The sequence below is a fragment of the Pteropus vampyrus genome, unplaced genomic scaffold (assembly GCF_000151845.1).
Source record: "Pteropus vampyrus isolate Shadow unplaced genomic scaffold, Pvam_2.0 Scaffold2, whole genome shotgun sequence".
NCBI classification, from domain to species: domain Eukaryota; kingdom Metazoa; phylum Chordata; class Mammalia; order Chiroptera; family Pteropodidae; genus Pteropus; species Pteropus vampyrus.
Genome location: NW_011888783.1, coordinates 32,989,725 through 33,002,439, shown reverse-complemented (window position 1 = coordinate 33,002,439; position 12,715 = coordinate 32,989,725). Strand labels below are relative to the sequence as shown.

Genomic DNA, 12,715 nt, shown 5'->3' with positions numbered 1-12,715 from the left:
AACAAAAGATTTGAACAGACACCTTACCAAAGAAGATACATAGATAGCAAATTAGCATATGAAAAGATACTCAACATCATTTGTCATTAGGGAGATACCATGATACCATTATAAACCTATCAGAATGGCTAAAATTTTTTTATGACTGACGCTACCAGTTGTTAGTGAAGATTAGGAACAACAAGAATTATTATTCATTAGTGATGGAAATGCTAAATGGTACAGCCACTTTGAGAGAGAGTTGGTTAGTTTCTTAATAAGTTAAACATAGTCTTACCATACAATCCAGCAATCACGCTCCTAGGTATTTACACGATTGGTTCGAATACTTACGTCTACACAAGAACCAGCACACAAATGTTTATAGCAGCTTTATTCATAATTGCCCCAAATTGGAAGCAACCAAGATGGTCTTCAATAGGTGAATGGATAAACAAACCGTGGTAAAATCATACAATGGAATACTATTCAGTGATAAAAAGGAATGAGCTAACAAGCCATGGATAAACCTTAAATGCATGTTGCCAAGTGAAGGAAGCCAGTCTGAGGCTATATTCTGTATGGTTACATTTATATAAGATTCTAGAAAAGGCAAAGTTATAAAGACAGTAAATAAGTAGGTGGTTTGGGAGGAGGAGAGCTGAATATGTGAACCACGGGGGATTTTTTTAGGGTGGTCAAATCCTAAAGCAAACCATTCTGTTTGATACTGTAATAGTGGCTACATGACGCTCTGCATCTGTCAAAACCTATAGAAATTTACAGCACAAAAGAGAACCTTAATGTGTACAAATTTTTAAAAAATAATTTAGGAAGTTGGGAGATTTCAGGATAGAATGTGACAAAAGAATATAACTGTATTACAAATATTTAAAACAACTTCACCGAAGGGCATAGAGGCAAAGGGTGCTGGCCTAAGTAACTTTGGAAATGAGCGGAGTCTGTAAACTAAAGGCAAAAGGAACTGTGAATAAGCAACTGTTCATCAAGTTGTTCCCGGAGAGATATGGGTCAACAATTCTGAAACCACTATACATAGATACTGGAACTGAACAATTAAGTATATGGATGGCAGATGATGGGAGCCAGGTTTTCTACTGTTGGAGTAGAAGGTTACAGAGAAGACTAGGATGATTCCATAGTAATGGATTCAAGTCAGAGACATCGGTATGAATCCAATATAGATATAGATAGCTATATAGAGAAATATTTATAGATATGTATATATACACAAGTTAGTCTACATATTTTCTTACTTTCAACTGAGGGCCTAGAAATAACATTCGGTGGCAGCAGACACATCTGGTACCCAAGTCTTGGTTTCTAAAAACTGCCCTCTAATAAAAGAAACCCGAGCTTCCTGAAGAAATGGTTGATTCTAGGACTGGTCCAGGAAATAAATGAGATGAGCCTGGAGCATCTTATAGTGTCAGAAAGTAAGGAAGTGCTTTAAAAAAAAAATAAAAATAAAAGAACAATGATCAGTGATATGTCAAAAGGACACAGGAGCAAATGGAAAAAGCTCCCAGTGGCCAAAATTGAAACTATTCAAGCAATAACATAAAATAATATTGGAATATATCCCAAAATATAAAATAAGTGTCCATGAGTCCATAGTGATAAAAATAAGTGATTAAATAAGAAATGGAAGAGAAGAAACAAAACTCCTATGTGGAATTCCAAATAATTTATGTAGATACTTTCCCTCCTTAAGTATGGGCTGTACATTAGTGACTTCCTTCCAAAGAGTGCAATGTAGAAAGAGTGAAGTGGAGAAACTTGACAAAAGCTACCTCAGCCAGGTAATCAAGATCAATATCAACAGTGATGTCAGGGTGGTAACTTACTCTTAATGTTACCTGAGGAGGGCACCCATGTGGCCTTCTTCCTTGAAACTCGTAACTTCAATCATAAGAGAAATGTCAAACAATTCCCACTTGAGGGACAGTCTAGAAACAGTGGTGACTGGTAATCCTCATAGCTGTCAAAATCATCAAAAACAAGTAAAGTCTGAGAAACTGTTACAGCCAAAAGAAGCCTAATGGGTTATGACGACTAAATGTCATGTGGTAGCCTGGATGGGGTCCTGGAACAGAATGAATTGCCCAAGAGCAAGTAATCGCTATTGTACTCTTTCTTTCCTAAAACATTAAACACTGCTGAATCACTTTGTTAGCTGCAAATACTCTCTTCATAAACTTCATTCTGCCATTTAAAAAATATTTTGTTAAGTGCTTCTTACAGTTGAAGTCCTGTCTAAGGTGCTGTTAAAAAAAAAAAAGATACGATTTGCAGAACTCACAGAGTTCAGAATCATTAGACAGTGTGTTTCATATTTAAAAATTAAATCATAGGATATGGTTCCATACTGTAGCAGTTAGCACGTCTGCTTTACACACAGAAGGTCCTGGTTCACACCCCAGGGGAGCCATGGTCCATGGTCTACAGCCATGCCACCCTGAACAAGCCTGAAGTCTGATCTCGGAAGCTAAGCAGGGTCGGGCCTGGTTAGTACTTTGCTAGGGAGACCACCTAGAAAAACCAGGTGCTGTAGGCATAAATAATAATTAATTAATTAATTGATTAATTATTAATTAATCATAATACATTTTGGCTAGAGTCCATGCATCTAGGAGAATATCGTTTGTATTTTTAAGCTAAGAGTGTACACACATCACAATAGTAGCACATGTGCTTAATTACATATTATGGGTTTGTGGAATTAACCGTCTACATTTATGTCCAAACAACCCCAATGTAAATTTTCTGGGTTTTTGTCCTGGATGATCTACTTTCTCTTGCCCTAAAGAATTTCTCCAGAATTAGCTTTCTCCCTTCCCCTATCCCCCAATGCTCTGATTCAAACATTGAAAATCTGTTCAAAAGGCATATAAGCCACGGACCTTCAGGATGTTAAAGACTATTATATTTTCAGAACTCAGATCCAAAAAAAAGTTCACTTTTTTAACCCTAAAAAATTTAAACGCTATAAAACCCAGTGAAAATGCTTTTCTCTGTGTACAATTTTAAAGGGTACAAATGAATCAGATAATAATGGAACTAATTTTTTAAAATCGAAATTTTAAGTGTAATTACTATGAAGATGACTCACACACATATTATAAAAGGGGAATTATATTGAGATGCTACCTATTAGCTAATTTAAATTGTTTATTCTTTCACTGGGCATATTTGTCATCTTTGCTTTGGAAATAAATAACCGTAAAAATCTTTTTTTTTTTTTTTTAGGCGAGGCAACCCTTGATTGACCTCACAGATTGCAAGGACCTTGTCAGCTTACAATCCCTTATTTTTTAATTTTTTACGCCTACAGCACCTGGTCTTCCTGGGTGGCAGCAAACACATCTCCCAAGTACTAACCAGGCCTGACCCTGTTTAGCTTCTGAGATCAGACGGGATTGGGCTTGTTCAGGGTAGCATGGCCGTAGACCCCCTAAAATCTTAATGTATTACAGCGCTATGTAGCCCATGGTTTTGGTCCAGACTGTTACTCAGTTCTCCTTATCTTCCCATTCCCAGCTCTAGGCTGAAGAAGCAGCCCTGATATGGGACTTAACTAGCTCTAAAGAGAACGGAAACCAGAGAGCTGCAGGAATTTCATGTCTCTTTAAGCTTCTGCTTAGACTTGAGCATCGGTTGCATCTGCTCATATCCCGTTGGCCAACACATGACATGCAACACAACTCCAGGAGTAAAGGGCATGGGCAGACATATATGATCCTCTTAGAGAAAAGGAAAAGGGTAAAAAACTACAAACAATACAACCCTCCACATGAAGACTAACTAAACTACAGAATTATAAATTTTGGTCACCTCTATCTTTCATCATCATCATTCTGCCATTTGTCGTGGTCGTCATAAATTATGCTAATTCTTTCTATAACATGAAAGGAAGTATTCTAAAAGTTCAAATTAAGGTGCTGAATTATGTCACTTAAATTCCAAATATATTCAAATTTGTTTTTCTACATTTCTGTCCCCAGTGAAGAACATAAGCTTATAGAGATTCAAAGTTGGAACTCGAATGAATCTGTACTGATTGACAACCAGTATAAACATGTAAGTGTGGAACATGGAAGTTGTGATATCCAGTATTATCAGGACCATTACATCGAATTTGCTTTTTCCTTAATCCCCATATTCTCTTGCTAATGTCAACTGCCCGAGTATCTGACTATGACTTTTCAACCTTCTAGGTTATTTATTGTTTTTCATAAATAACAATGGGACATGCCCCCTCCTCCAGCCCATAGCAAGAGTCTGTGATGTATAGTTTCCCACCACAAATCAGAAAGAAATGTTCACTGTGCTTCTGCCTTTGCTGCAATCTCTGGGCTCAGAGCAGAAAAATGAGCATCTTGTTCTGGAAAGCATCCGTAAGTATTATTTGACGAGCACTGAAGACACTAAGATATTTATTTTAAAAAGAGCCACTGATCTTCTTGAAACTTAGATGGAACCCTAGCCCCCTTCTCTCTCGATAGTTAATATAATGCTATATTCCCTAGATTCTAAAACAACTTAGAATTTAAGATGCATCATTGACTGAATAGCTTTAAAGGAATAAAATGAAATCCTACAATACATGCTCATCAACTGTAATACATCCTGATTTCACACGTGTTAAAATGGAATGATAATGATAAGTAACAATCCCAAGGATAAGAAAGAGTCAAAGAAATTCATATTTTTTGAATGCTAGGCTGTGCAACTCTCTGCTAAATGTTTTTATTCTTCCAAAAACATTTCATGTGCCTATGCTAGGCCTTGGGGATACATCAATGAATAAAACACAGCTCCGAATTCTGAAGGAGTTTATAGACCTAGGGGATAGGAATGATTTTAGATACAAATAGCAAAATCCTACCAACAGTAGTCCAGACAAATAGGGGTGACAGATAAAGGGGTTTATTTAATTTTTTACATGTGAATAAGTCCAGAGGAAGATAGTCTAGAGTTGGTATAGGCATTTGCAAGTATCATCAAGGAGCCAGGTACCTTTAATCTTCCTGAGCCATCATAACTTTCTTCCTCATGGTCACAATTTTTATCTCCTGACACTGCATCTGCCTGCTAAGCCAGGAGGACAGAAAAGAGCCAAAAGCCTTTCCCTTCAAAGTTTTTTCTTGCATCCTAGGAAGCTCTCCTCAAGAACTTTGACCTACATCTCATTGACCAAAACATGTCATGTGTACAGATAGTATGCGCATTATAGTATCTGACACAGAGGCAGATCATTCCAGTGCAACATGGCAACCACTGTAACAGTCACAAGATGCTACAGAAATCAGTGGTCTGGGGGCCAGAATCAGTGAAATTTGGGCTGACACTTGAAAAGACTGTTAGATAAACAAAAGAATTTCAGGCAGAGAAAAGTAACAAGGCCAAACACAGGTGTGAAAAAGCAAAATTGGAATCTGAGGAATTTTGAGTTGGGGGGTGGTGGGGTTGGAATCAAGCGTGTATGCAGGAAAGTGGAAGAGGTTAGGAGGGCTGCCAAGGGTGAGATGAAATGAAGACTACCTAATATGTGATTCTAAAGTTTGGCCCTTATCCAGAATGTAACAGAACCCTGAGTTCCAGTTAGATTTTTCTCAGCATCTTTGATTCTTGGAGAAGCCAGGCTACATGTGTATAGGCCCTGGGTCCCTAAGCTTCAATTCAGAACTACCCTCCTAGTTCAAATCAGCCTCAACTAGTTGTCACCTGCCATTTCTCCTCAGAACAGCTCCTTGAATTTTGCTCTTTTCTATTCACAAAACACAGAACTCTGTGAGCTTCCTTAAGCTTCTGCTTTCTTTGATGTTTGACCCCTCCTCCTCACAGATTCTTAGAAGAGCCAGTCTGTTTACAGTAAGCTCTGGTCTCATCAGCCCAACTGTGTGACAGAGCTAATTGTACTACAACATACATATTAAATATATCCAGTGACTCTTACACTCTTCCTACATGAGTATTCTCACATCGGAAGGCATTTTATATCCAGATGAGCCCGTGGAGACCTCGTCAATCTCAGCGTTTTGTGGGAAAGGAAGCAGTTACAGGATATTACCTGATAACCTTAATACACAAGTATTTCTAGGTAATATTGTACTAATATAGGAGGGAAAAGCACATACTTGGGCTTCAGACAGAGCCTGGTTTCGAATCCCAGCTTCGCCACTTACTAGCTTGTGAAGATAACTTAATCTCTTCCTCTACCTCTCTCCCTAACAAGTGTTAAGAAAATTCAATGATAATGTATATGAAAATGGTTTTCAATCAAGTCAAATTAATGAATGCAAATGATGAATCAATTAATGAATGCAAGTAAGTATTTTTTTCATCTGTCTCAAAAGTCAGACGAGACAAGAGCAGTTTGAAGCTTTTATCTCCATCTCTACTTGCAGGGCCTTTTCTGTCCCTCCTGAAGTGGCTTTAAAAAAATGTCCCAGTTTTAACAATCAGGTCAGATGTAAATATTTTCATTCTAGCCTTTATTGACTAGAAACTATAGTATGCTTATATTAGAGAATCTGAACAAGAGCTTGCTTATTTGACCATGGAATAGCAATAGACTAATTTGACTTTGAATTTATTTACCACGGTTAAAAGCACACTTGGACAGGTTTGTCTCTGTGGCACGTACTATAGAATGGCACACTCTACATTCATTCCCAATCATCTTCTCCCCTGCCTTCTCTATATTTAGAGGCTGAAAAGCAAAATACTCATTTTCCCAGATTCGCTTGCCGCTAAGGATAGCCTTTTGACACAGTTTTGACTAATGACATGTAGGTGAAAATCTCTAGTGGGTTTCTCAGGAAGAAATATGATAATTATTTTTGGCTGGGGTTTTTAAGTCCCATTTTTCTTTTTAAACTGCACTTTTCACAACACTTGTCTGAAGTTACTTGGAAAGTAAAAAATCTGTGGCAGATAAAAACCATCTCTATGTTGACACTTAACACATCTGTTCATGGGGTATCTATTCACCGCTGGGAGCTATAGATAGCACTGACTCCCCTTTAGGCGCATGATAGAAGTGATGAGGGAAAACAAGGCTGTCTCCTCTTCGAATGACCAACTATACAGATAAGGGGTTGATGCATCACTGTTGTACAACTTAGGTCCGAGAACTGACTACCATTAAGGTATGTTATCGCAGTGTCAAAAAGTGGCTGGTGAAAAAACAGTCTCTTCAACAAATGGTGTTGAGATAAACTACCTCATGCGAAAGAATAAAGTTGGAGTCCTACCTCGCACCATGTACAAAAATTAATTCAAAATGGATCACAACCTAGTTATAAGAGCTAAAACCATAAAACTCATAAGAAAACAGGAGAAAATCTTCATGATCTTGAATTTGGCAACGGACTCTTAGATATGGTATCAAAAGCATGAGCAGCAAAAGAAAAAATAAACTGAACTTCATCAAAATTTAAAAAATTTTGTGTATCAAAGAATATCAAGACAAAGAAAACCTACAGAATAGGAGAAAATATTTGCAAATCATGAATCTACTAAGGGTCTAGTATCCAGAATATATAAAGAACTCTTACAATTCAACAATAAAAAGACAACCCAATTAAAAAATGGGCAAAAGGCTTACATAGACATTTCTCCAAAGAAGATATATATACGAATGACCAACAAGCATGTGAAGAGATGCTCAACATAATTAGTCATTAGGGAAATGCAAATAAAAAAAACACAATGACATACCACTTCCCATCTACTAGGATGGCTGTAATTTTTAAAAATAGGAAGTGACAAGTGTTGGTGAGGATGTAGAGAAACCAAAACCCTCGTCATTGCTGGTGGGGATGTAAAATGGTTCAGCTGTGCAAGTTTGGCATTTCCTCAAAAAAGTTAAACATAGAATTACCATATGGCCCAGTAATTCCACTCCTAGGTATATATATCCAAAAGAATTGAAAATTGGTACTCAAATACAAATACACACACATTCATAGCAGCACTATTTACAATAGCCAAAAGGTGGAAACAACCCAAGTACCCATCAATAGTTGAATGGATAAACAAACTATAGAACAGGAACCTCATATACTGTAGTGTATGTGGGGATGAACCTCAAAAACATTATCCTAAGTGAAAGAAGACAGACACAAAGGTCTAATTTTGGAACTAGAGGTGGTGATTGCACATTTTGAATGCACTAAATGCCACTGAATCATGTTCACTTTAAAACAGAAAGTTTTATATGATTTCACCTCATTTTTTTAAAAAAGATAGCGGGCTCCCTTGACCCAAATGTAATCAGTAGAGGTCACTAACTTGCTGTAAACACATTGGAAAACTTTTATTTTTCTCTTTAGCATATTAGTGTAAAATAAAAAGAACATGAAACTCCACTCTTCAATAGGTTTTGTGAGGAATATCCATCTAGTTTTTTTGTTTCTCTTGTTCCTCTGCTTGCCTTTAACATATCCCTTCAATACCCACACTCAAGATGGTCAGAAGAGTGGATAGCAAATGTATTGTTATAATCTTGTGAACACCTCTGGCATAAAGAAATCAATTATCGAAATGTAGATGTGATAGTAAAATCAATAAAAATGGGAATAACTGGCATTTTAGTTTCATCCACACTTCATTATTGTTGAGAAAAGATAATAAAAGACTGCTCCTGTACTACAGACATTTGTCTCAGAAGTCATGTGACAATTTTAACCAATCATATAAAAGTTTGGAATGCCTGGTACTCAGATTTTGCTGTATAGTTTTGTCTACGTATATTAGTTACTTAGGGCTGCTGTAACAAAGCACCTCAAACTCAGTGGCTTAAAAACATAAATTGCTTCTCTCAGTTCTAGAGGCTAGAAATTTGAAATGAAGGCATTTATGTTCCCTCTAAAGCCTCTAAGGAAGAATTCTTCTTGCTTCCTCCAACTTCTGGTGGCCCCAGACAGTCCTTGATTTGTGGCAGTTACTCCAATCTCTGCCTCCATCTTCACACGCCTTACTGTGTGTCTGTCTTCTCTTACAAGCACATCAGTCGTTGAATTTAACTTGGTAAAATTAGAATAATTCTTCTGGGAAAACTTTCAAAATAAATCTCTAATCTTCAAAAGAAACTAAATCAAACTAGTGAAAAATATCAAATCCCAAAATTGAGTCCTCCCTTTCTTTATTGACTAAAACTGTTGTTAAGTATATTATATAAGAAAAATGTCTTTTGACAGAAACAAAGCATGATAGATTGGTGCTATCTTCTTTATAATTTCTTACTTACAAAAATAACTTCAGCTTTGCCATCAAAACAATTCAATAAATCCTCTATTAGAAGCCAGGAATCTTGACACTTACAATTTTTACTATGAAAAACTTTTTTTTAGACTCCCTAAGCCATAATTTGTGAAACATTTAAAATCAATTTTTTAAAAATCTGAAAGGTGAAAGTTTATAACCAGATTCAAAATGCATAGTGAAATTTGTTATGTAGCCAAGAATCACCTACTTGAAACAGTATATGATGACAATGTATCTGCAAATAATTTCAAATCCTAATTGATAAATACTACAATTATTTCATTTTCAGGTAATTTTATAAATAAATCACCAAATTACAAGACAATGTTTAGTAGAATGTACATTTTCCAAACTATAAGAACATATCCCACTTCATATATTTTAACACCCATGAGAAATTTTTCTATATTAATGAAAATGTTACTATAAATTTTCAGGAATTCTTTCTCATGTACCAAGATTTCATATGAAAAAGCAGAAGTTATTTTTATTTTTAATATAAAACAGTAAGTATGAACCCAATGTAGAAATCTGATGTTAGACAATTTCTTTGGCAGAAAACATTTAATTATAAACAGGTCTTAAAATAAATACAATCCATAAGATCATGGAGAAGAAAGCAAAATTACAACCCTGTATTTCTTATTAACACCAAAATATCTCAGTACACAGATTTAATAACATTTTTATACTATCAACAGCCTGCAACATAAAATTATAGTATGGCAAAAATAAAATTATTTTTAATTTAAAGGGAAGAAGAAACTTCTGGATGTATAAAATTTCACAAATGCCAATATACATTATTTATATACATGTCGAATGTTATATTATTCCAAAACTACATAAGGTAAATTTAATTGGCCAATCCTAATTTAGTGGGTGTGTAGTATTTAGTTCAAAGACTTAGGCAGGATTAAGTCTTTTACAATTCCAATCCAACCATGCATGAGATATTTACACAAACATTAAAATGTTTTTATTAAATATTGTTTGGAAGAAAAAAAGGCTTTCCATGTATATGCAAACATTAACTATCAAGAGCAGCATTGTAAATTTTGTTTTGTTTTCTTTAAAGAAGATTCATTTCCAAAAAGTAAGTTGACTTTGTAAGTATATAATTAACAAGGAAGAAAATACTGGGTGAAAAACAGAACATGAAATATTAAAGGTTAAAACTTTCTTTCCAGTTACTTGTATCTAAAATAAAAACAAAAACTGGGCTTTCAAATATTGCTTGTTTTCCCCTTTAAATGTAGACCAAGTAATATATAGGCTATTTTGTTCTAGGATAGTTCCTTTGAAAAAGGAACACTTGGAATCAAATTTCTTTAAACAGTAAATGACAAAAATTTCCAGGGCACTGGCTTCATATGGATTATTAGTAGAAAGATTAAGGGCTTTCTTTAAAAAACAATATAGAAATCTTGCTTCCATACAATTAACTTTTTATAAACTAAACTCTGCCCATTATTTTTTCCCAGTCTAAATATCATGTATCTGTAAGCATATGTATTTGCATTTTCTATTTTGTGTTATCTAAAAAATTGGTAGATGATGTAATAGTATGCAAATTTTTAGGTGAGAAAACAATCCCTATTGGTTTACTACCTAACTCTTACAGTATGTGCAATCGATGAGCACTATAAACTATTTTAAAATGTAGGCTTCCAAAAACCTGTCTTGATAGCTTTGCTATCAGTCCACTGCCTGCTGTTATCCCACAGGCTCAGAATTACTTCTGAAAGGAATGGCCAAATTTTTCAACAGTCTGGTATAGCAATGGTACTAGAAGCACCTCTTTAAAAAAAACAACGTACCAGTAAAAACACATTATCATCCATTCTTGGCATACACTGCATCAAATTATTAGGAATGCCTCATGTCTCAAGTTCCTATGTGATCTGTAAAAAGGAAATGCAGCATCTCTGCACACTGCACTGCAGGAAGGAAAACAAATGGACCGTACCTTCATTCCGGAATGGCAATGTCATTTGAAAAGGTCAGTATAGTGGCAATTCTAAATCCCAGGGACCCTTGTAAGAAAAGAAATGTTGTTCTCCAGGGAATGGAAATGTTTTGTAGGGCTTTCCTTAGCCTACTGCTGGCAAGGGGGGACTAGCTAATGCTTTATCACACATCGGCACTGACATGGTCTTCACTATTAATAACAGAAGACATTTTTGTTCCCTCCGATTGTTCTTGCTTCTGTAGACAATTATATGCTAATTATTACTCAACATAACACTGAGAGCAAAACTGACAGCACTGCAAACACAACTGCAATTTGAAGAGCCAAAAGGAAATATGTTGGCAAGCTAAATGCCTGCGCAAAAGATGTTTACCTTTTAAAATAATGGTGTGGGAAACTGAAAAAATATGCAGATAAAAAATATTTAAAGGTTTCAGTGCTCTCTCAATAAACGTGGCATTTTAAAGGTAAAGAGCCGTTTCTTTACAGTAAAATGTTAACGCTCCCATCTCATGCTGCTTAGTGTCATAAGTCTACTTATTGGGTGTCCAGATTTGTGTAGAGAAATTTGAAACAAACACAAAACTAACTAGAAGCAGCTTAAAGCTGTCCCTCTTCAAAAGTTTGACTTCAAACAAACTGGATTTAAAAAACCCTTTTATGGCCTAGTAAAGTAAGAGAAGTTTTTGTGCTTTATTTATTCATGGTCTTTTTGAGGTCAGAAAAAAAAAAAATTTTCTTTTAATAGCTTCAGATTAGAATCATAAAGGTTGAGTAATACACTTATGAAGGCTTTCAAGAAAAAAGCTTGGTTTGTTTCTAAAGGAGAGGCTGCTGATGGTAATTTGTTTGCTGCTGTGCAACTGAATGAGCTGGAACTGCCACTGGAAAGCCTGCCAATTGCGGCAAATTGGAAGTAGTGTTCTGGTAAGAGGACATATCCACAGACATCCCCATCTGATGTGTGTAAGCAGCTGCACCAGTAGCTGATTGAAGATTAGAGTTCTGGTTCATATAAGTAGGATTGGAAACAGTGTCTTGTCCAGGGCTACAAACAAAATTTAAAAAAAAAAAAAAATGTTTACTTTGCATTATCTAGGTTATGGTCAAAGAGCAATCATCATGAGAAAATAAAAACGCCTTTTCCATCTTTTTAAATTTACTAGCTCTTTTATTTTAATTATAACTTAATCACTCCACCTATCCAACGCTGTTAATGTAATTTTTCTATCTGGTAAGAAGAAAATACGCAAAAAGAAAATATAAATTATAAGGCCTATTTAATTCCGTTTTCTCCAAAATCTCTCACCCAAATCATTTAAAAATCTTTTGCAATGCAGACTATTTCTTACAGTGGTACCCTTGGCCAGCTTCAATGAAAATGAAATCCCACCTCAAGTACACCTTCAGCCATATTCTCCCTTCCCCCATCTTTCGATCCAGCACAGAGGAGACCCCTCTTTTCCTCAC

The 12,715-nt window shown here is 35.6% G+C and overlaps 1 protein-coding gene across 3 annotated transcripts in view; it reads right to left on the bottom strand.

Annotated features, from left to right (window-relative positions):
• Nucleotides 1-9,550: 9,550 nt before the first annotated feature.
• The window catches only part of STAM2 (signal transducing adaptor molecule 2), a 38,269-nt gene continuing 35,104 nt past the window's right edge, over nucleotides 9,551-12,715 (bottom strand). For all 3 annotated transcript variants that reach the window (XM_011359373.2, XM_023530122.1, XM_023530130.1), the window contains one exon: nucleotides 9,551-12,293. In XM_011359373.2, the coding sequence (XP_011357675.1) occupies nucleotides 12,065-12,293 (229 nt within the window). In that variant the 3' untranslated portion in view covers nucleotides 9,551-12,064. The remainder of the gene's footprint in view (nucleotides 12,294-12,715) is intronic.